General features: G+C 49.2%; 1 protein-coding gene across 1 annotated transcript in view; it reads left to right on the top strand.

The window, feature by feature from the left end:
- The first annotated feature begins 10,038 nt into the window (after positions 1–10,038).
- The window catches only part of OBSCN (obscurin, cytoskeletal calmodulin and titin-interacting RhoGEF), a 107,444-nt gene continuing 97,156 nt past the window's right edge, over positions 10,039–20,326 (top strand). The window contains exons 1-8 of the mRNA XM_078599260.1: positions 10,039–10,745; positions 11,973–12,210; positions 13,183–13,302; positions 15,005–15,079; positions 17,552–17,795; positions 17,912–18,184; positions 18,948–19,208; positions 19,720–20,037. Coding sequence (XP_078455386.1) covers positions 10,039–10,745; positions 11,973–12,210; positions 13,183–13,302; positions 15,005–15,079; positions 17,552–17,795; positions 17,912–18,184; positions 18,948–19,208; positions 19,720–20,037 — 2,236 coding nt within the window. The remainder of the gene's footprint in view (positions 10,746–11,972; positions 12,211–13,182; positions 13,303–15,004; positions 15,080–17,551; positions 17,796–17,911; positions 18,185–18,947; positions 19,209–19,719; positions 20,038–20,326) is intronic.

Genomic DNA, 20,326 nt, shown 5'->3' with positions numbered 1-20,326 from the left:
GCACTTACACTTCATTGATGGAGTTGAAGGATGGTTTCAGAATTTTTTTAATTCGTATAATTATGTTCCAAGTTTCAAAGCAGACACTGCATTCAATATTTGGGAATGAGTTAAAAGCATGGTTATACTGGTAGGAACCTCCTGGTTACACCAGCCCACGGAATTATTGTGTCCGTCCGTCGTGCAGGGAGGGACAGGGTGGGGTGGTCCTGGGTGGGGAGGGGCTGGTCACCCCGTGGTGCCCTTATAAAACTCAACGTTTAACCTACACACGCCAGCTTGTGCCCGCCCTCACAGTCGGGCATATATGTGGAATACACCATGCCGCCGTTGACCCTGGCCATTGACCGAGCAACCCAACGTTCCTACCAGCTCCCTCCGCAGGAATGTGTTACAGAGGCCGCAACCGGATACCTGTACCCTACCCGGCTACCCGTACCCGGCCGGGTACGGGTAGCCGGGTAGCCGTTTGTGACCCTGGTGCGGCCGGGTACGGGTAGGCCGTGAGTCACTGGTGAGTAACTGTTACTCATTTCCCAACGTCTTGTCTCTTCTCACAATTCAAGTTCCTAGAATCAACCCACCCGCGCCTGCAACATGGCTTCATCCCAGAGGTCACAATCGGGTACCCTACCCGATACCCAGCCGGGTACGGGTAGCCGGGTATCGGGTAGGGTACGGGTACCCGTTTTTGACCCTGGTGCGGCCGGGTACGGGTAAGGAATCAAAACCCGTTTGCGACCTCTGATGTGTTATGCTTGGAGTATAGTTTTCTCAAAGCCCATATTACATGTACTTATATGGGCTTGTGAATTTTTCAAAAAATGCGTGAAAATTACTGCACAGAAAATATTTGCTTTTACTGCATTCTGTTGGTGCACAAATATCAAAACGTCAATAACTTCCTTAACATAATAGTATATAATACGGGATGTTTCAGGAAATGGCCCTTACAGCACAGAATGGATGTGAGAGACAGTGCCTTGTATAGCTTGGATCCTGATAAGAATTAAAGTTGGGATGTATGAACAGTTTTTCCATAGTTACATATGCAGGTTTCTTTGATCCCTACATTCCTTTGAACGCTTCAATCTTTAAATGGGAACAGTCATGTATAAGGAAGTGTATTCTAATTATTAATTGAAATGATAATTAAGCCCAGGAAGTTATCACTTAAGGGCATTTTTCAAGTTCTAATGCGGTTGGAATGAGCTCAGGAATTGACTCAGTGGATTGTGCGAAAATTGTTCATCAGGACTTATTTCCACGACCTCTGGGCTTTCCATGTGCTGAAAAGGAGTAATTATTTTTTCTTTTAAGGCTCGTTATTTACACGGAACAAATTTGGTACCATTTTAAGGTGAGCATGTATGCCTTCCCTGAAATATAATGCCACATTGTTAAATGTATGTGTTTAAATGTTTCTGTAGTGCTTTGTTAATCGATGTTGAAAAAAAATCCACCCAAAAATGTTGGAGTTACTGAATAAAATCACCGTTGTGAAAGGAGTTTTTTTTACTTTTGTGCAATAAGCTAGCATTGCCCGCGGATTTGCATGATATATAACAGTGATTCGCAAGGTATTTCTTGCTAGTCATTTCCCAGTGGTACTCACTGGCCTGCTTTCAGTCACCGTGATAAACAAAAATCGACTATAACACCCAACGATTTGACTGACAACAATGAGGTTCCTGTCTGCCAACACCAATATAACACTAAACGTTAATATCAATATCACGTATGTAAATACATATTTGTTTACAAACTGAAGGCACTCATCACAACTATGATCACAATGTAACCATAGTTTAATAACTATAACCCCCCCAAAAGCAATAAATTACACAACTGCATAATCACGAGTATAACGATAACCAGAATGGGCACATCCACAACTGAAACTACGGTATTTCTAAACAGGCAAGTAACCATTATGGTATTAACTACAACCATTACATTACAATCACAGCAGCAATATAACCATGTACATTCTAATCAGCCATACACAACCACGACGTCTCGTCATGGAATTATGCCAACTTGAACCTCTGTGTAAGGGAGTGAATGCGACCTATACCGAAAAAACTTCACGTGGTCCAGTTCATTTATTAGGTATAGCCCTGTGAGCCATTCGGCTTTTGACTCGGGTGCAACCGCAACAAACAAAAACATGAACAAGGAACATCTTAAAGTGACTACGCGCAACAGAAAAATCCAGGAAAACAGCAAAGTCATCCAGAAAAAGCACCGTATATCAATGCTGTGTGCAAAAATCCCAGTGGGATGCAAATCAAACAATAACCATAAGACAATTTAGATTAAAGTTATCACTCTTAACTGTACTACAACAAACAAACATGGCTAAACTAAAACGTTTTCAAAATGAAAATAAAGCTATAAAAACAATGTAACAGTAATCATAGGAACTGTGATTCAAATTTAGCAATAAACGATATACATAACATGTATGACCAAACTTTACAGCCATAGCTGTTTCAGGACATCCACTTACAAAAGTAATGTATTTTTGCATACTTTCTTGGGAATGCCTTCGGTAAGATAACCTTTTTAGTTTGAGCATTTTTGAGGGTCCAGAGCGTGCCGGTTGGCCGGACAATTACAAATGAAATAGACGCTTGTTCCAATACGCGAAACTTTATTTTGATCCCACTTAAATACTTATTTAAACATCTTGCGCAATGCCTTTCCAATTACATCACTCGTGTTTCCTGTTTACCAGCGATACAGTATTTGGTTTGTCACTTTTTGACTTGTTATCGCCACGTTCAAACTGACTACATATAGCAGGAAATGGCCAAGGCATCGATTGCCCTGGCGGCTTTGCGGGTGTTGCCCAATTCTCACGGGGAATCTGGAGCTGCACCACCGCTCTCTAACAACACTGGATTGTGTCATTTCCTAATTGCTTATGCCTCAAAAGTACAGAAAATAGCTATTCCCACAAACTGCTTTTGTGACAGGAAAGTGATATTTTGAAATGTACCTTTATTCAATGACAAAACGGGCGAATTTGTGTCTTTCCGTTCACAAAGTCAGACAAAAAACCTATTAATCAAAATTGACATGTATGTAAACTAAAGTAATACCAAAAAAATGACTACAACCAAGGCGCACTACCACAGGCGGGACTGCTAGTTCTCTGGGGAGGAACAACGTCAAGTGGGAGCCACTGGTGGACCCCCGGCAAGGTGCTGATGCCACCACTCCACATCGAATTGGGCCTTATGAAACAATTTGTCAGAGCTGTAGATAAGGAGTCGGCAGTCTTCAAGTACCTTTAAGACTTCCCTAAGCTGTCTGAGGCAAAGGTCAAAGCCGGTGTCTTTATCGGACCACATAAATAAGATCCTGGAATGCAATGAATTCCTCAATAAGCTCAGTAAGAAAGTGACTTGGAACAGCTTTGTCGCAGTGGTTCGTGCCTTCCTGGGCAATCACAAGCTCGAAAACTATGTGGAGCTGGTTGACACTGGTGAAGAACTACGGCACAATGGGCTGTAGGATGTCCCTCAAAGTCCATATCCTTGATGCGCATATTGATCAATTCCAGGAGAACATGGGAGCGTACTAAATTCAAGGAGAACATGGGAGCGTACTCGGAGGAGCAAGGCGAGCGCTTCCACCAGGATATACTGGACTGAACGCCGCTACCAAGGACAGTATAACGAGAACATGATGGGAGACTACATTTGGGGGCTGATTCTTGAAAGTGATTTACAATATAATAAAATGTCTAAATATTTTGAAGTAAAATTGTATTACTTTAGTATAAATTCATGTTAATTTTGATTCATGTTTTTTTTCGGACTTTATGTGAATGAAAAGACACATTCGCCCGTTTTCTCATTAAAAATATGTAAATTTCAAAATATCACTGTCCTGATCACAAAATCAAAGTTTGTGGGGATTAATAGACATTTTCTATACTTTTTAGGCACAAGCAATTACGAAATAACACTACCCAGGAACAAAAATTGTGTTACAAAGTGTAATGGGGAGGGGGGGGTCTTCACAGTGGTTCGTGGGCCTGGCTGGTTGGCGTGCACGCGTGTATCTGGGAGAAGTGGCTAAATTTATCAAGAGACATGTGGACGACGAGAGAGGCGGGGTCTTAGGGGCGGGCGGGCGGCGGTGCGAGCTGACTCGGCACCCTCGGACCACGCTCGCATCCAGTGACTCCGGGCTGCGGGGCACGGCACCCATCCACTCTTACAGCTCCTTCATGCGGAGATAGGGGGGGGTTTCTCTCGCTTTCGCCTTTCACATTTCCCTGATTTGCCTTCCCGTCCTCGGTTTGGTTCCCAAGGGCTGCGCCTTCCGCACGGAGTTTGGAAGACCTGTTTTTTGGAGTGGTTACATTCGTCAGATTTGAGTGGTATCTGCAAACTTCCGAGTTGACAGCGCAGTGAGCGCCCGAGCCGAGCACGGACACACGAGGAAGGGGTTTTCGCGACTTGTCCGGAAAGGTACTCGACAGCACTGCAGGGTCACCTGTTGCCCTCAGCTTTCCTCCTCTTGTTGGTAACTAACCCCGCGCACACAGCCGATCGATCACCCTGACACCGTGACACGATTGCTGCGTGGAAGTCAAATTGAATGAATTCATATTTTTCGAGAGGTGTTTGTGGCATTTGTATCCTGTGGCTTTGTCGCCCGGTCATTGTCGGCCGACCACCGTCGGATTGTGGCCTCGCGACCCGGGGAGTTCAATGAAATTGTTTGGGTTCAGGACACTTCGAGTTTAGAATCGATTTAGCCTCGTTTGTGCTGTCGCGCTTATGTTGATTTTCTCATGTGTTCTGCGTTGCTTTCCTGCCCGACTAACATGACGTCACATTAGCGTATTGATGTGCTCAGTAAATGCTCTTATTTGTAGACGAAAGGAATATCCAATTTACGAATCACTCCATCCCCACAGATTCGTCTGATCGTCATGATAACATTATATTTCTGCTTTCAAGCCCGCAGTATTTTTGACGGTGTTGAGTTTTTTGTTATTTATACTTGTGCACTACTGCCAGCGCAGTCTCACCAAGTGATTCGTTGTCATTTGAATCATGAACTGTACGATGCCTTATTTCTATTTTGATATCAAGGGTATCATATCTCACAGCCCATGACGTCTGGCCAGCGTGGACAAAATATCCTCCAGAGGGCTTCTGTAGAGCTGTCTCTGGCTGGAGGTCCTGCGAATGAATTGCAGGGCTGGGCCGCTAACTCGTCGATACACGACAGCCCACACCTCTTCCTCCTCCTCCTCCACCCCCAGCAGTGAATTGGGGTCCGCGACCCCTCGTGCGTCATTGGCTCACTCCCTTGCCACAGCCTCGACTCGCGAGCGCCTCGTATCTCGTAACATCGAGCACGTTCCACGCAGCTGCTGCCCTGCGAATGAGAGAATCGTCGAGTGTGAAGTTGATATTTCACAGCGAGCACATCTCGAGAACGACACCGATAGCCATATCCATTGTGTTGCCACTGCGCCTCATGGAAGTCGAGCGTGCACTATTTGCACAGCGTACGAGAACTTTTGAGCAGAGCTTTAAATTCTCATGGAATATTTTCCGCCCCCTCCCCTCCACTCATCCCCCGCAGCGTAGGTCCAATGAATTATTTTTTCCGGAACTCAGCCCCGGACAGCTCCGGCTGAAATATTAAACCAAACGCGCGTGTCCAACGCGATCCGTTTGCATAGAATCGCCCGCGTACAGTCAGTGAGTTATGAATTGAGAGCGCACTCTATTTACAGATTACACAATTACAGAGTGGGATATCACAGCTACTGCCTATTTATAGAACTAATCATAATAACTTTCCCTGGGAATCCGGGAAGCTAAGCAAAGTTGAGCCTGAAGAGGACTTGGACGGGCGACCAGCGTTCATGTCAAAGCAGGTGGTGTCGGCTCTTGTGGTGGGCTACGTTGTCAACAGAGAGCAGTGCAGCGAAGTCAGTTGTACTGAACTGTGCCGGTGTGGGAAAGCCCTCATCCAGCAGTGGATCACACGATGCGTGTACAAGTATGAAATTGACGAGTGACTGAGTAACGGCCGTGGATTCTAAAGATGTTCAACAAGAGCTTTACAAATATTAGATGTGGCGAATAGTCGAGACAATCCTCACAATGAAAAAACATTTTTATTTCGGACCCCAAATGTACGGCCTGGAGGTTCATTTGTGTTAATAATAGGGCAGGTTCGTCGTAAAGTGCGCTAAGCCTTGTGATAAACACGACCATGTGCTCCCCATCAACACCTCCCGTGGAGTGTGACACAAAAGTTGGCTAAAGTCCATGAAGCACCGGGTGCCTTCGCGTCTGAGGACTTGAATCGATTCCAAAGTCTCACTAAAACATTATTCGCGGGTAACGTGAGACTCAGCCTATCATCTCGCCGGGTTCCATAAAATAAGGACCACTTTTGGTCGTCCAGTGGATAAACTGCGCCCGCCCTCCCCAATAAGAATGTGAAATTTCCACAACTTACCCAGCGCTGCCAATAAGATACGTGTACCACCCACAATTGTTTCAGCAGTGAGACGCTTTGACCTTTTGACTTTGACTATTCTTAGCGAAGGCTGACAATGTTCATTGATTGGAAGAACAGCCCCCCTTACTCGTAAGACCATACGTTCAAATCCCATCCAAAGTTCACTCGAATATGTATCCCCTGGCGGGTGAGTGAGATGATCTCCAAATATCAATTTGCAGCGCCTGATAAAGTGTCTACGACCTATAGAGTGTTGGTCACGTGGCTCGTGTGTTGTGAAGAGCGGAACACGGAATTTTTCCAGCACCGTCTCCGATAAACGAGCAATCACCCACGCCCGCCCGTGAGGAGGGAGACGCTTTGAGGGCCCCCACGGTTCACCAAGGCGGGAGGAACAGAATCTCTGACTCTCAGAATCGAGTGTGAGCTGGGGGGGGGGGGGCACAGCGGTTCCAGCCACAGTTCGTGCGCACATTTCGGTGTTTACGGCAACACTGAAAGGCAGCTAAATAATAAAAAGGAACCTTGCGAGGTGCTGGAGGCACGATTAGAGGTAGGGTTGGTGCCAGTGGAAGGGCTGGTAATAGTGACTTGTTGACTCAGTGGTGAGCGTTAGAGATAACACTGCTACTAGTGGCTGGTCGGCTGCTTGGCTCGGGCTATGGTCAGTTGTTAGGGTTGGGGCAAGTTGCAGGACTACTAGTCGGGACTGGATTTCTAGTTTTTATGGGTTAGCGATTATGGCTGGTTGGTGAGCTCGTTAGCATTAGGGCCAGTTTAAATGTTAGCTGAAGCCAGTTGGCTAGTTAGTCATGGCCAATGGGTGATTGACTAGTCGGTCGTTAGGGCTGGGGCCAGTTGAAGGGCTGTTTCCAGTGGCTGGTTGCCGACTAACTAGTTGGTAAGTGTAAGCACTAGGGCGACTGTGAGGCTGGCTAGTGAGCTCGACTCCACACTGCTCTTGCTCCCTCCTTCCCCATTGCAACGCGTCGCTTGTTGGGTTTGTGTCGGCTGCTCGTTTTCGGTGTTCACAGAGATAGTGACGTGTATAATGCAGGGGGGGGGGGTTGGGGTTAGATCGCGTAAATATAAATGCGTCGTTAAACCCGCCACCACCCGACACAGCCAATTGCTAAGGTTCGTCACGTAAACAGAACGTGGCAATTCGTTACTAGTACAGCACACCGGTGTATTGGAGCGCCAAGCCACAACATTTACAATCTGAGTACGACGTTTCGCCAGTGATTACAACTAGCTTCATCAAGCGACAGCCAGATTTGTGGAGAAGCCGACCTGTTTCGTTCCTTATATAGAGGCGTAGATGTGGTGACCACATGTGTTAACCACTAAAAAAAACCTATATTATGGATGATATTGGTCGCGAAAGCCTACGTGTTAAACCAAAGTTCTGTGTGTGTGGCTGTACCCGTACACAATGTAAGTGCGTGGTGGAGCGCATTCCCTCCTCCACCCCCCCCCCCGGAGGCTCTGGCCTGGTTGCGCTGTCTCCCGTCCCGGGCCCCGCAGTATTTATAGCGGCGTGACGGCCCCGGGTGAAGATTGCGCTGAAGTGGGGCGACAGCTGCCGTTCGCCAAGGTTACAGTCCCGCTACGCCGCAGGGCCATTCGCCTGCTGCCAGATCATCCTCGCAAGACTTTTGAAATCTTATTGTAATGTATGAGCACGTGGTGGTGATGATGATTGTGATGGTGACGATTCATCGCCCCGGGTGTGGATTGTTAGGATCATGAAATATGCATGCGTAGGGTCGTGCGTGCATGAATGTTGTTATGTTTACGTGAAATTTATGGGCGATGATCGGATCCGGAGAAAACAAATGTGCCAATATTTACAGATGACAATAATGACTCGCGGCCCCTCCTACTCTCCAAATAGCACTAACCGGCGTGGTGAAGTATGGTAAAAAAAACATGACTGACAGTCTGGGAAAGTCTCCATCCAGCAGTGGATTGAAAAAGGGCCGTCAATTATTATAACTTCCAAATAAATAACTCATATTCTAAAAGGCAGGGGCTGCACAAATCATAAATACAATTTTTACAATTTTCCATATGCTAAATTCCTCTTGATATGCAAATTATTTTGTCAAGGCGCTCTTCTTCCCATCTCCCCCTCTCCAACCCAGCTTAAATATACGCTCCAAGCTTGGTGGTGTTTCATTCTTCACCTGAGGACGGCTGCTTGCGTTGTGGCCGAAACGTCGTGAGAATTATTTTATTATGTTTTATTTTTATTATTTTATTACTTCCCTTATACGTGACTTTACCGAAAGAACCGAGAACATAAATACAATGTTATCGTAAGGTTACTTCATGTGTTAAATGTGTGAGTTCAATGCAATGTGTGCTGCTATGTTGTGTTGATGGGGACGGTAGTGGTGGTTGCTGCTCCCTTTTGTAAAGTTCGTTTAAGTTTCAATTGAAACGCACGAACACAACGAGATTTAATATTATTGTTGTTGTTGTCATGTCAATGGCCAAAGAAATCCACGTAACACATTGGGCACAATGGGAATTGCATTCCACTCAACGCGTGCCAGGCTTGGCAGCGTTTAAAAATAAACCTGGCAGTGTACACGTGCACTCGTACACACACGCGCGCGCACGCTGTGCCACTCACTCCGCATAGACTCTTATAGCAATTACACCGCTGTGCTCTCCTCCAGAACAGCCGCACAAACACGACTACAGCAATTAGAGAACACTTTCCACGACCAAAGGGGAGAGATCATCGATATTTAAAAATGGAAAGTTTTGTAATCCGGAAAAGTCTCAGAAACTATTTGCAGGACAGTCGTGCATTCGGGATGTTCGGCCATTGCCGATTAGCAGCGTCTGGGAGAAAACTGGGGGAGACCTCGAGAAATGCCACGCATCGGATGGGGGGTCACACTCAGCACTGCCACCTCCTGAAAATCTGGCAGCCCCACACCCACAACATCAGACAAGCCTTGGTGGTCACCCATCCAAGTACTAGGCAGGTTCAGACCTGATTAGCTTCAGTGATCCAATGACATCGGGCTCACTCCGGGTGATTTGTTCAAAAGGATATGTATTAAATAACGAGCTATGCTTTCATGTTCTGGGATTGATCCTTTACGCAGGAGTAGTACAATGAAACAGTTTAATCATAGGTCTCAAATTTTCCTCGTAAAATGCCACGATATTTGAAAAATGTCATGCAGCATTGCCTGCCCTTTACAGTAAAACTGGCCACACTGGGAGCTTGCCAGCGGGTGGTGGAAACCGCTCTGGGATCGCTGTCGCCACGCTCGTGCGCTTCTCCTAAACAAACCTAACTCCATCGCCGCATGTCCCTTACACGGGGACAAAACGGAAAGAACGCCGACACCTGTCTGTCCACCATCTCGCCCGCCCGCCCACGCGCCCATTCATGCTCGAGTTCCATTCGAGCGCTGCCAAGCGGTCTCTCTCACCCTCTCCCCCTCTCTCTGCCTTTTCCCATTCCAGGTCGAGCAGTCTCCTTCCCGCTCTCCGCCTCGCCGCGAGATGTTCAACCGCAGGGGCGGCGAAGCTCCCCGCTTCGTGTCGCGACCCAAGTCCGCGTCCGTGGCCGCCGGCAGGGACGTCACGCTGAGCTGCTGGGTCGCGGGGGAGCCCAGCCCCGACGTGGCGTGGGAGAAGGACCGCCGGCCCGTGCGCCCGGACGCGCGGCGCAAGCTGTCGGCGGAGGAGCGCGGCGCGCACAGCCTGACGGTGTACGAGGCTCGGGGCGACGACGCCGGCGAGTACACGTGCCGCGCGCGCAACAGCGCGGGAGAGGCGGTCGCGAGTGCCACGCTCGACGTGGACGAGTCGGCGCCGTTCCGGCTCTCGGGGTCGCTCCGGCTGCGTGACCGCGGCGGCTACGGCGGCGGCGGCGTCGCCGCACGGGAGCCCTCCTTCGTGGTGCGTCCGTCCGCTCAGAAGGTGTCCAGGGGGGCCGACGCGACCTTCAGCTGCAGGATCTTGGGGAGGCCGCCCCCTGCGGTCGCCTGGCAGCGGGACGGCGTGGACGTGGACACGCTGCCCGACGGCCACCGCTTCGCCGCCGAGTTCCGCGACGGCGTGCACTCGCTCACCGTGAGCGCGGCGCGCACCACGGACGCGGGCACCTACTCGTGCCACGCGCGCAACCGCGCCGGGGAGGCCGTCGCCTCCACGGTGCTCAGCGTCTCGCTGGCGGCGCCGACTTCGGACTCGCTGCACCTTCACAGGTCGGGTTGCTGCACTAATCGCTGGCCTGTTCTAGACAGCACTGGCCTGTTTTATATAAATTACTGGCATATCATATCAACGTTCCTGGCCTATTCTAGAAATTACTACGTATGTTGAACTTTTTTCTGGCCTGCTATATAGAAATCATTGGCCTACCATGGAAGTTACTGGTCTTTTTAAATCCTTTATATTAAGTTCGCTTGCTTGCTTGCTTGCGTGCTTGCTTGCGTGCTTGCTTGCTTACGACCGTGCAAATCTTTCTGTCGTTTTTAAACCCACTTCCCGTGATCCAATCGAGCTGACATTTTCCACATAGACTCGTTGTGCGAGACAATTAATGTTCGTGAAAAAATTCCCAACATTTTACACTTTTTAGGCAAAAAAAATTATTTTACATATATTCAAATAGAACGCACAGTGTAAGAGCCCAGAGCGTAACCCCTCCACAGGCCGTGGCGGAGTAGCGCAGTTGGTAGCGCCCTCGCTTCCCATGCCAAAGGTCGCGGGATCGATCCCCGCGTCCTCCACAGGCGAATATATTTTTAAATCCTTTATATTAAGTTCGCTGCCACGCATATAAAGGATTTATAGTGAAAAACTTCGTTTTTACGGGTTATACTTATTTATGTATATTACTCGCCTGTTGCATCCAAGTTACTGGCCTTTAAATCGAAAATATGATGTTGCAATTGATATAAATAAATAATGTTTGAGTCCACCAGCCCGTGTTGTTTCATCAAGTAAACTTTGGGACTGGTTTTGACCGTTTGCGTCTCAAATGCCTTGTCAGGCTTGATAATAAAAAAAACTGCTGGCTTTCCCGAAATTATTAGCAAGAAGATTCACCATGAGGCCCTGTTTGCTGCTAAAAGACATGGGTTTTACTGCATGAAACAAAACTCAATATTTGATGTTGTGAAGCAGTAAATGCTGAATAAAATCAGTAAAAAAAACTTTCTTTCTCGCTACTGAAATAAAAAAAAAGGTTTCATACTAAGCAGTAATACAATTTTAAATCACTTATGGGGTCACAATGTTATTCGGGGGTCATAATTCGATTAGAGATTTGATAAAATAAAATCTCGCGTTCCATTTGTATTGTTTCTCATTCTGTCTCTTGGTCAGGTTTAAGAGGTATCATTGCGCGATATAAAAAAACAATCCGTACAACTCTTGCACAGCCTCGTCTCACGGCCGCGTGCGACCGCTGTTCCCCGCGCTCGCAGGTGGAGCGAGGAGGCGAAGTCGCTGCCGCGCTCGCACCTGCACACGACGCGTGACCACGAGCGCAAGAAGCTGGAGCTGCTGCGGCAGAGCGCCGACGCGCGCCTCGCCCGCCTGAGCCCCTACACGCGGCGCGGGGACGCCCGGCTCCTAGGGGCACCCCACGTGACCCTGTCGCGGTCGACGTCGCCCACCGCCGCCCCGGACGGATACCTCTCTCCGTCGAGGAGCGCGCCCTCGGTATGCGGCGCCGCGCTCGTCTCACCGCTAATCTGGCATTTGTTGGAGGCGAGGGTAAAATATTGGGCAGCCTTCTTTCCCTTCGGTGTCAATGTGCCATTTCTTTGCTTGCCAGGGTAAGCTGGTACAGAAAATGTGGACTTCACCTGTTCCCTCTGTATGGGATAGAGTGTTTCCCCCTCGCACGCGTGGATTTTCTCCAGGTGTTCCGGTTCCCCCCACATCTAAACACTCAATAATTGGCTGCTATAACACCTTCATATATAGAGGACCACAGAACTTGGGGCATCGGGTTACTGCCTGGCTGCTTTTCCCTCTTGTCTGGGTTTCTTTGTGCATCTGAGTCATTTACGCTTTTTGAGAGGGAGTGAATACTGTGCGGCACATTACAAGTCGAAATGATGATTATTATTACTACAGTATTAGACCTGTCGTGATGGTGGCACACACCGGTGATCCGGCACCTTTGGAGGTGATACTTGGTGTATCGTGCCGATTCGTGAAACTCCAAATCCTGCTGAGCTGCAAGGTGGCCAGGAAATTGCAGTACAGAAGCAAATGTAATGTGTCCGTGTGTGTAGAGCCTCGGCGTGTGTAGAACCTCGGTGTGTGTAGAGCCTCCCACGAGAAGCCAAATTCTCATCAATGAAATTGGCCAAATATCTAAATGCACAGGACCCTCCTGAGAATTAGTGTTGAGAGTCGGTGTGGCTTCCCTCGGTTACGCAAGTGAAACAATTGTGATAAAAATGTAATAAAACGTGCAGTGATTTTTTTATTATTAACAAACGTGTGTTTATTTTTGGACAGGCACCAATTGCCGCAGAGATTATTCGAGGGCACTGCTGAATAAAGACCTTAAATTGACTTGGTTATACACTCCCTGGGTAAATGAAGGAAAATGAGAGGCGCCTCCCGCTGGCGTGCGTGCGTGCGTAGCTGAGAGGCACACGTGCTGTGTTGTCACTGCAGTCCCGGACTCATTCTCCTGTGGCTGGACATGTCGACGAGTACCACAGCCGCTCCTCCTACAGCTACCGCCTCACCAGGGACTACACCTCCAACTCCTCCTCCACCTCCAGCCTCTACACGGTGAGGGTCGCGGGAAAGCTGCCACAGTTCTGGTCCTGGAAAACGTTCAGCCGGCACACATCGTTTATCCACACCTCAACCAAAGTGGCCCTTCTTTTATGGAACCCGACGAGATGATTGGCTGAACCTAACGCTGACCGCGACCAATTTTTTTAAGTGGCAGCTGGTTCCTACGTGAACCCCGCCCACTCTCACGTAGCCCCGCCCACTCAATAACTAGCCCCTCAGCCAACCGTGCACGCTGCCCAGAGGTAGTCCCCTGCCCTCGGCACGAGGCTAGAAAATATTTACATTCGGGACAAGACGCTGATTTTCTCAAAGGTTTCGAGATGCACCAGCGTAGCCTTTCTGAAAAGAGCACTGACCTGGCCCAAAACCAGGACATTTGGTAGCTTTACCTTGGGGCCGAGTTGTGGAAGCGCCGACAGAGCCTGGAGACTGGACCCGGGCCAGTGGCAAGCGCCGAGTTAGCGGATCGGAGAAGCCTGTTGCTTCTCGCCGGTGGGGGGGCTGCCAGTAGGGATGAGCGCAGGATGAGTGCGTGTTCACTTTCTGCTTGGCTACTTGGTCAAGGTATGTATGCGTGTATGTTGAACTTCTTTCACACCGCACGTAGCCGGCCGTGCTAATCGAAGGTGCGTGGGAGTGGGGGAACAACATACCAAACACAAAACGCAGTTGTAAAGAAATTAGTTTGTCAATCTAGACGATGATTTAAAAGTGCATCACTCCAGTGGGTTCCGAATATCGGAAGGAAGAGCATTCCAGACGGCCGCAGAAGGTAAGGGATAATACTAGCGACTGATTAGTTTGTGTGATTAGGGGTAGCGGTAGAATGAATACCGGTTGGCTTGCGGGGGTTAGCTCGTGTACGTTAGGAGTAAGCGTAGCACTATGCTAGTGGCTGCTAAGTTCAGGGTAGCGGCAGGGCCGTAGTTTGAGGCTTGGTGTGCCCCATCCCACCTCCCCCTTCCTCCCCGTTCCACCAGGTGACCTTTTCAGTTCTGGCAAATTCTCATTCCTCCTTGTCAGCTGGCAACAGCGGTGTAACCACCGCACATCGTCTCCTACACATTCCATCGCGCTGTCTGACGACGAATTAGTTGAGACCGCAGGGAATCCCGCGTCGAAATGTTGGTGTATATCCAAAAACATGTACGCGCGTACGACTAAATACACTCCTCAATGAATGGAAGGCCATTGTAGTCTTGCTCAAAGCACTAAGATTAATACAACTCCTGCCGCTGTCGGAACGCAGTAAACGCCCGGCTGCATTAACAGGCGAAACGCATTCCCAGATGTAACCGAGTTGGGTGCAGCGAGTTTGGTTTCGAGTGATGAACTTCTCCTCACACCTGTCCTGTCCACTCTGCCACGCGGTGGTGACACAAGTAGCAGACTGCAGCGTCACAGCAGACACGCAGCAATTCACGTTGGCCTGTGGAAAAATCACCCTGAATTTGTTGATATCGTTATTTCAGCATCTTATAATCAAATGCGATCTAAGACACTGCACACTGCACACACCTGATGGTAAACATGGACAGCTCTACACGGGAGGCACTCGACAATCGTAATTGAGAAACCCCGCTACACATTGACGAAGTAAACGCTGTTACCGTCACGATTCATCACCTGTCACTGAAGCGTCAACGGGTGAGCGGTGACGCTCCGCTGACTGACCGCGCGTCTCTGCTTGTAGGGCTACAGCCCGTCGCGCTCGCCCGTACGAATGGAGGAGAACCACGACGACAAGAACTTGACGAAAACCTTCAAGGTGCGTGGTGGGGGTCCTCAGCAGGGCACGCCGCCTGTCCCGCGCTGCTCACGGGCCTCGCTTGACGACACCGACGCTGCCGCGTTGAAGCAAAGTCGTTCGCCGACGCTGCTGCGTTGGCGGTGGTGCACGAGCAAAATAAAAATAAAACGTCAACAAAAAACCGCAACGACATTAAGGTCACGGGGTCAAAAACACTGTGGCATTCAAAGGAAAACTAAATATATAGTAAAATATGTAATATGTAGCGGGCAATGAACCTTTTCCACAAGACATGGAATAAGAAGAAGGGCCGATCATTTACACTTTATTTACACTTTGTATAAATTTTTCCTTTTAAGGCCGCAGTGTTATTGACAAACGCGTTGGGTTTTCCAACGCCGCAATGGGTGGGCCGAGGGTGCAATGTCATGCCAAAGTAGCAAGATAAACACAATTACTGGCTTCCTATTCCATCGCTGGCACGTGGAAGTTGCAGTCCAGTGGCACCTGCGGTTGGTCATGATCTTGCACTGATCTGCTTCTCGTTCTCATGACCGTGATAGGTGCGTGTCTTTCATAAAGATTGTATAATGAACCTCGGTATGAACATGGTTCAAGTTTACTTTGTTTAACCAGGTGAAAAGTCAAGACACCAGGATGAGTCTTGTTTGCAAGAGTGACGTGGGTTGACACCAAAATTACAGAAGGAATAAAACAAAGTACGACTTTAACAGAAGCATTTAAAATCAACCTAATATGAATCAGAGCAAAAACAATACCGTTACAGGACACGTCAAACTTGTGCACACACATAAATCTGTTACTCCTTGGTTCTTTCGGTAAAGTCACGTAGGTAGAAATCAAATAAAATTTCACAAATCACGACGTTTCGATCGCAACACAAGCAATCTTCATCAGGTGGAACAGCCACAGCAAGAAAAATGCTGAAGTAGGCGAGAGAGGATTTTTATTTGATTTCTAACTACGAGACTTTACCGAAAGAACCAAAGAGTATGGATTCCTGCAATCACGAAAGCTTCAAATCGAAATAAATCTAATTCTAGATTTGAAGCTTTCGTGACTGCAAGGATTCATATTCTTAGGTTTTTTCGGTAAAGTCACTTAGGTAAAGAATTAAAATTAAAATTAATAAAATAAAAATAAAATAAAAATCACGACGTTTTGGAGGCAACACAAGCTTCCTTCTTCAGGTGGAACCGTCACAGCCCGACAGCTGTATCAGCTGTCGGGCTGTGACGGTTCGGTTCGGTTTGTGACGGTTCCTCCTGAAGATGGAAGCTTGTGTTGCCTCCGAAACGTCGTGATTTTTATTTTATTTTTATTTTATTCATTTTAATTTTTTACCTACGTGACTTTACCGAAAACACCTAAGAATACGAGATAAATCTGTTAGAAAAAATAACATTCCTGTCGAGAAAGTTGGCAACTCTCTTTTTTACTTAAAAACAAACCCCGCTAGCCGCAGGTCATGCCGTGTGCTTAATGACGACGCTGGGTGTCCGACGTTCATCTGCACACAGCGGTGTTGGCTACCTCAGAGCCACTGTTGATGAGGAAGGCAAGAGGGGAGCCACACCTCGACTGCCCTTTGCTGGCCATAGCTCTCGACCTCTCGTCACCACTGTTGTGCTGCGTGGTGTTGTGTTGCGTGGTGGTGAAGAGAGGGGTTGGAATTTTGGGAGCTTGAGCCATGAGCCGGAGAGGGAGAGATCTCATGAACAGGAAGGTGTTGGGTCTCAGTGGTTTCCTCCACTCAACTTGCTGAACACTACTCCACTTTATCGGTTGCAAGTCACGTACAACCAGACACGTGGGCCAACCACTTCTAACACTCTCTGCTAATAAATTAATGTTGAACTTCTTTCGCACCGTATATAGGCAACCGTGCTGATCGGAGGTGCGGGAAAAGGACAACGAATTAAACACAAAAACAATTCTCTATGTCAATCTAGATGATGATTCTGAGTTGCAGCCACTACGTCAGCAAATTTGCGCGCGTTACAAATTGAACTATTATTATTATTATTAAACGTGTAGATAGCTCCGAGCGTTCCAGACGGTCGCAGAAGCGCATCTGAAAGCGCCGCGCGATGCGGTAACCGCCGCCTGTGTTCGATAGTGAGCCAAAAGCCGCCGCCGCTGCTGCTGCGAGGATGACCGGACGGAGTTCGCGTGATGGCGGTTTATTGTTCCTTGGCGAGATCAGCGAGATATTGTGGTCCATTTGTGGCAGCGGGTTAATATATTGCCGGGGCATGGAAGCCTGTGAGGGTGGGGTAGAGGGAGTAGGGGGAAGGGGGTGTTTCTGGTTTATCATCTTTATAATGAACAGGTAAACATTGTTAAGGTCGTATTAAATGTATTCTTCTTTCATGAGGGAGTGCCTGGCCCCACCGGCCCCCTAACCGTGAACCGCCACGGCAAGTTTCCTCAATTCCCGTTTCGTGTCCGTGATCTCCTGGGCCACAGGTGAGGGAGGGCAAGCATGCCCGCCTCAGCTGCTACGTCACGGGGAAGCCCAAGCCCGAAATCGTGTGGAAGAAAGACGACGAGGTGATCTCCCCGGGGCGCCGTCACATGATCTACGAGGACGACGAGGGCTACTACATCCTCAAGGTCCTCTTCTGCAAGCAGAGCGACAGGGGGCTGTACACCTGCACGGCCACCAACGTGGTGGGCAAGACGTACAGTCCCGTGCAGCTCATCGTCAACGGTGAGTCACTACCGTGGGATCTATGCACGCGTGCGCTGCACGTTGAACTTCTTTCGCACCGTACGTAGCCAACCGTGCTGATCGGAGGTGCGCGGCGGCGGCGTCGTCGTGCGCAGAGCCGCTGGTGCCCTTCAAGGAGCGGCTGCGCGACGTGGAGGTGATGGAGCGGCAGTCGGCGACGCTGCAGTGTGAGGTGCCGGCCGAGTCGGCGCACGCCAGCTGGTTCATGGAGGAGACGCCGCTGGCGCCGAAGGCCGACAAGTACGTGATGGAGGAGGAGGGCACGATGCGGCGCCTCACCATCTGCAACGTGACGGCGGACGACGAGGCGGTGTACGTGTGCGAGATGCCCGAGGGGAGCCGCACCGTCGCCGAGCTCTCCGTGAAAGGTGACGGCGACTCGCTCGCCTCGCTTCCTTGGTTGCCGACGTTCACGCGTTCCTCTTTCGCCACCTTTTACTTCCTCCCCGCCTTCACGATTATGCGAGCCACGCGGCGTGCTGTACCAGGCTCGCGTTTTACTTAAAATATTATTTGCCGGTTAAAGATAAAGCCAAGTGTCTCTTATCTTGTAGCTGCAAACATTGACTTTGCGTCCCAGACTGCCCAACGCAAGTTTGAAGCTTCGTTATTTCCTCGCGTGCGCAATTTTCCAGACATCTCAATGTAGGACCCTCTTGAAGAGAGTCTTGAGTCATAACAAGACCTTCCAAAATATATAAAATACATTATTAATGCACTCTGCAGGGGCCATCTAGGGCTTCCCTGAGTGGAGGCACTTCTGGCCATGGTGGTGTAATCGAGCAATTGGACTATTTTTATTTTACCAGGTAGGACCCATTGAGCTATTAGCTTCTATTTCAGAAGCGACCTGGCCACAAATGATAGCTCAACGAAGTGGCTTTTCATCTGTAAATGTATAGCAGCCAAATACTCTGAATGTGGAGGGAAAAACTGGAGGACCCGGAGAAAAATCCATGCGACGGCGGGGAGAACATACAAACTCAAAATATGCAGCAGGCGTCAGGGTCGGGATTGAACCCACGACCTCCAGGCGAGGTAGTGAACATCTCGCCACCACGGCGGCCAGTTGTAGGGATGCGCCTTTAACTTTACCGTTTGTTATCATTGTTATTGATGTTGCTATTGCAGGTGCCATTGTCCAGAAGCTTCCCCGACGCACCGAGGTCCGAGAGAAGGAGGTGGCTCACTTCCTGGTGGAGCTGGACCAGGAGGGGGTTGGCGGCCGGTGGCTGAGGAACGGCGAGGAGATCGACGCGGGAGCCCGGGCGGTGGTTAAGGTGGACGGGAAGAGTCACTCGCTCACGCTGGCGGGAGTAACCCAGGCGGACGCGGGCGAGGTCAGCTTCGTCTGCGGAGACTCGAAGACGTCGTCACAGCTCATTGTCACAGGTCTCTACGAAGATGGTTAACGCGTCGCACGCTTTCAGATGCACTTTTGCGGCCGTCTGGAACGCTCTTTTTTCTGATATTAGAAGCCACTGGACCTATGCACATTTACATTTAAATTGAAAACTCATTTGTTTCGAAGTTCGTTTTGTGTTTGGGTTGTTGTCCTTCTCCCGCACCTCCGATTAACACGGTAGGCTTAGTACAGTGCGAAATAAGTTTAACATACAAACATTTACAGAGAGTGTTAGAATTGGTTTACCCACGTGTGTCTAGTTGTACGTGGCTTGTAACCGATAAAGTTGAATAGTGTTCAGCAAGTTCATCAAGCAAAAGAAGTTTGATATTCATATGTACAAGATGAAGAGTTAACATCGTGGACATGTTCACGTTTGCTAATTTGGCTCCTCATTTTTTAGATATTGAGGATTACCAATAAAAAAAAATGTGTAGATTTTTGAAGATTGTGGTGTCCGTGTGCGTGTCTGTGTGTGACCTGCGTCCCGTGCATTAGCCCCACGCCTGGCTCCACCTGGTGCTCCAACCGACCCCAAGGTGACCTCACAATCGGAGAACTGGGTCATGCTGGCATGGAAACCGGGGCCCAAGAAGGGTAAGGCGGTGGCGGCGGAGGCGGACGAGGCCTTCGTGGTGGAGTACTGCCTCCTGGGGAACACCGCATGGGGGCGCTGCCACGACTCGGCCAGCGTGCCCGGCACGGAGTTGCGTGTGGGCAACCTCCCTGAGGAAGGCGACTACCTCTTCCGCATCTCGGCCATCAACAAAGCCGGCCGCAGCCTCTGCGTGGAGGTTCCGGGCACATACTACATCGGTGAGTGTGACGACGACGCCGCCGCATTGGGACGTGCAGCCAATCTCACCAACAGGCGTTTGGCCTCGTGTGTACGTGGAGGGGGTCCTGCTCGGCACTGACATCTCGTGCCCACCTCTCACCTCAAATGCCTACCGCACCTGGTATCCGATGCTTACCAGGCTCAAAATTACAGGGCTAATTTGAATCGTAAAATATCCCCACGTGACAACACTGCGGACATCATAGCGGGCGTGTCGGAAACTCGCTGTGGGATCGCTAAACAAACCTCACCCCATCGCCGCACGTC

Source organism: Lampetra planeri, chromosome 1 (genome assembly GCF_965212315.1).
Source record: "Lampetra planeri chromosome 1, kcLamPlan1.2.h2, whole genome shotgun sequence".
Classification (NCBI taxonomy): Eukaryota; Metazoa; Chordata; class Hyperoartia; order Petromyzontiformes; family Petromyzontidae; genus Lampetra; species Lampetra planeri.
This window is presented reverse-complemented; position numbering and strand designations above follow the sequence as displayed.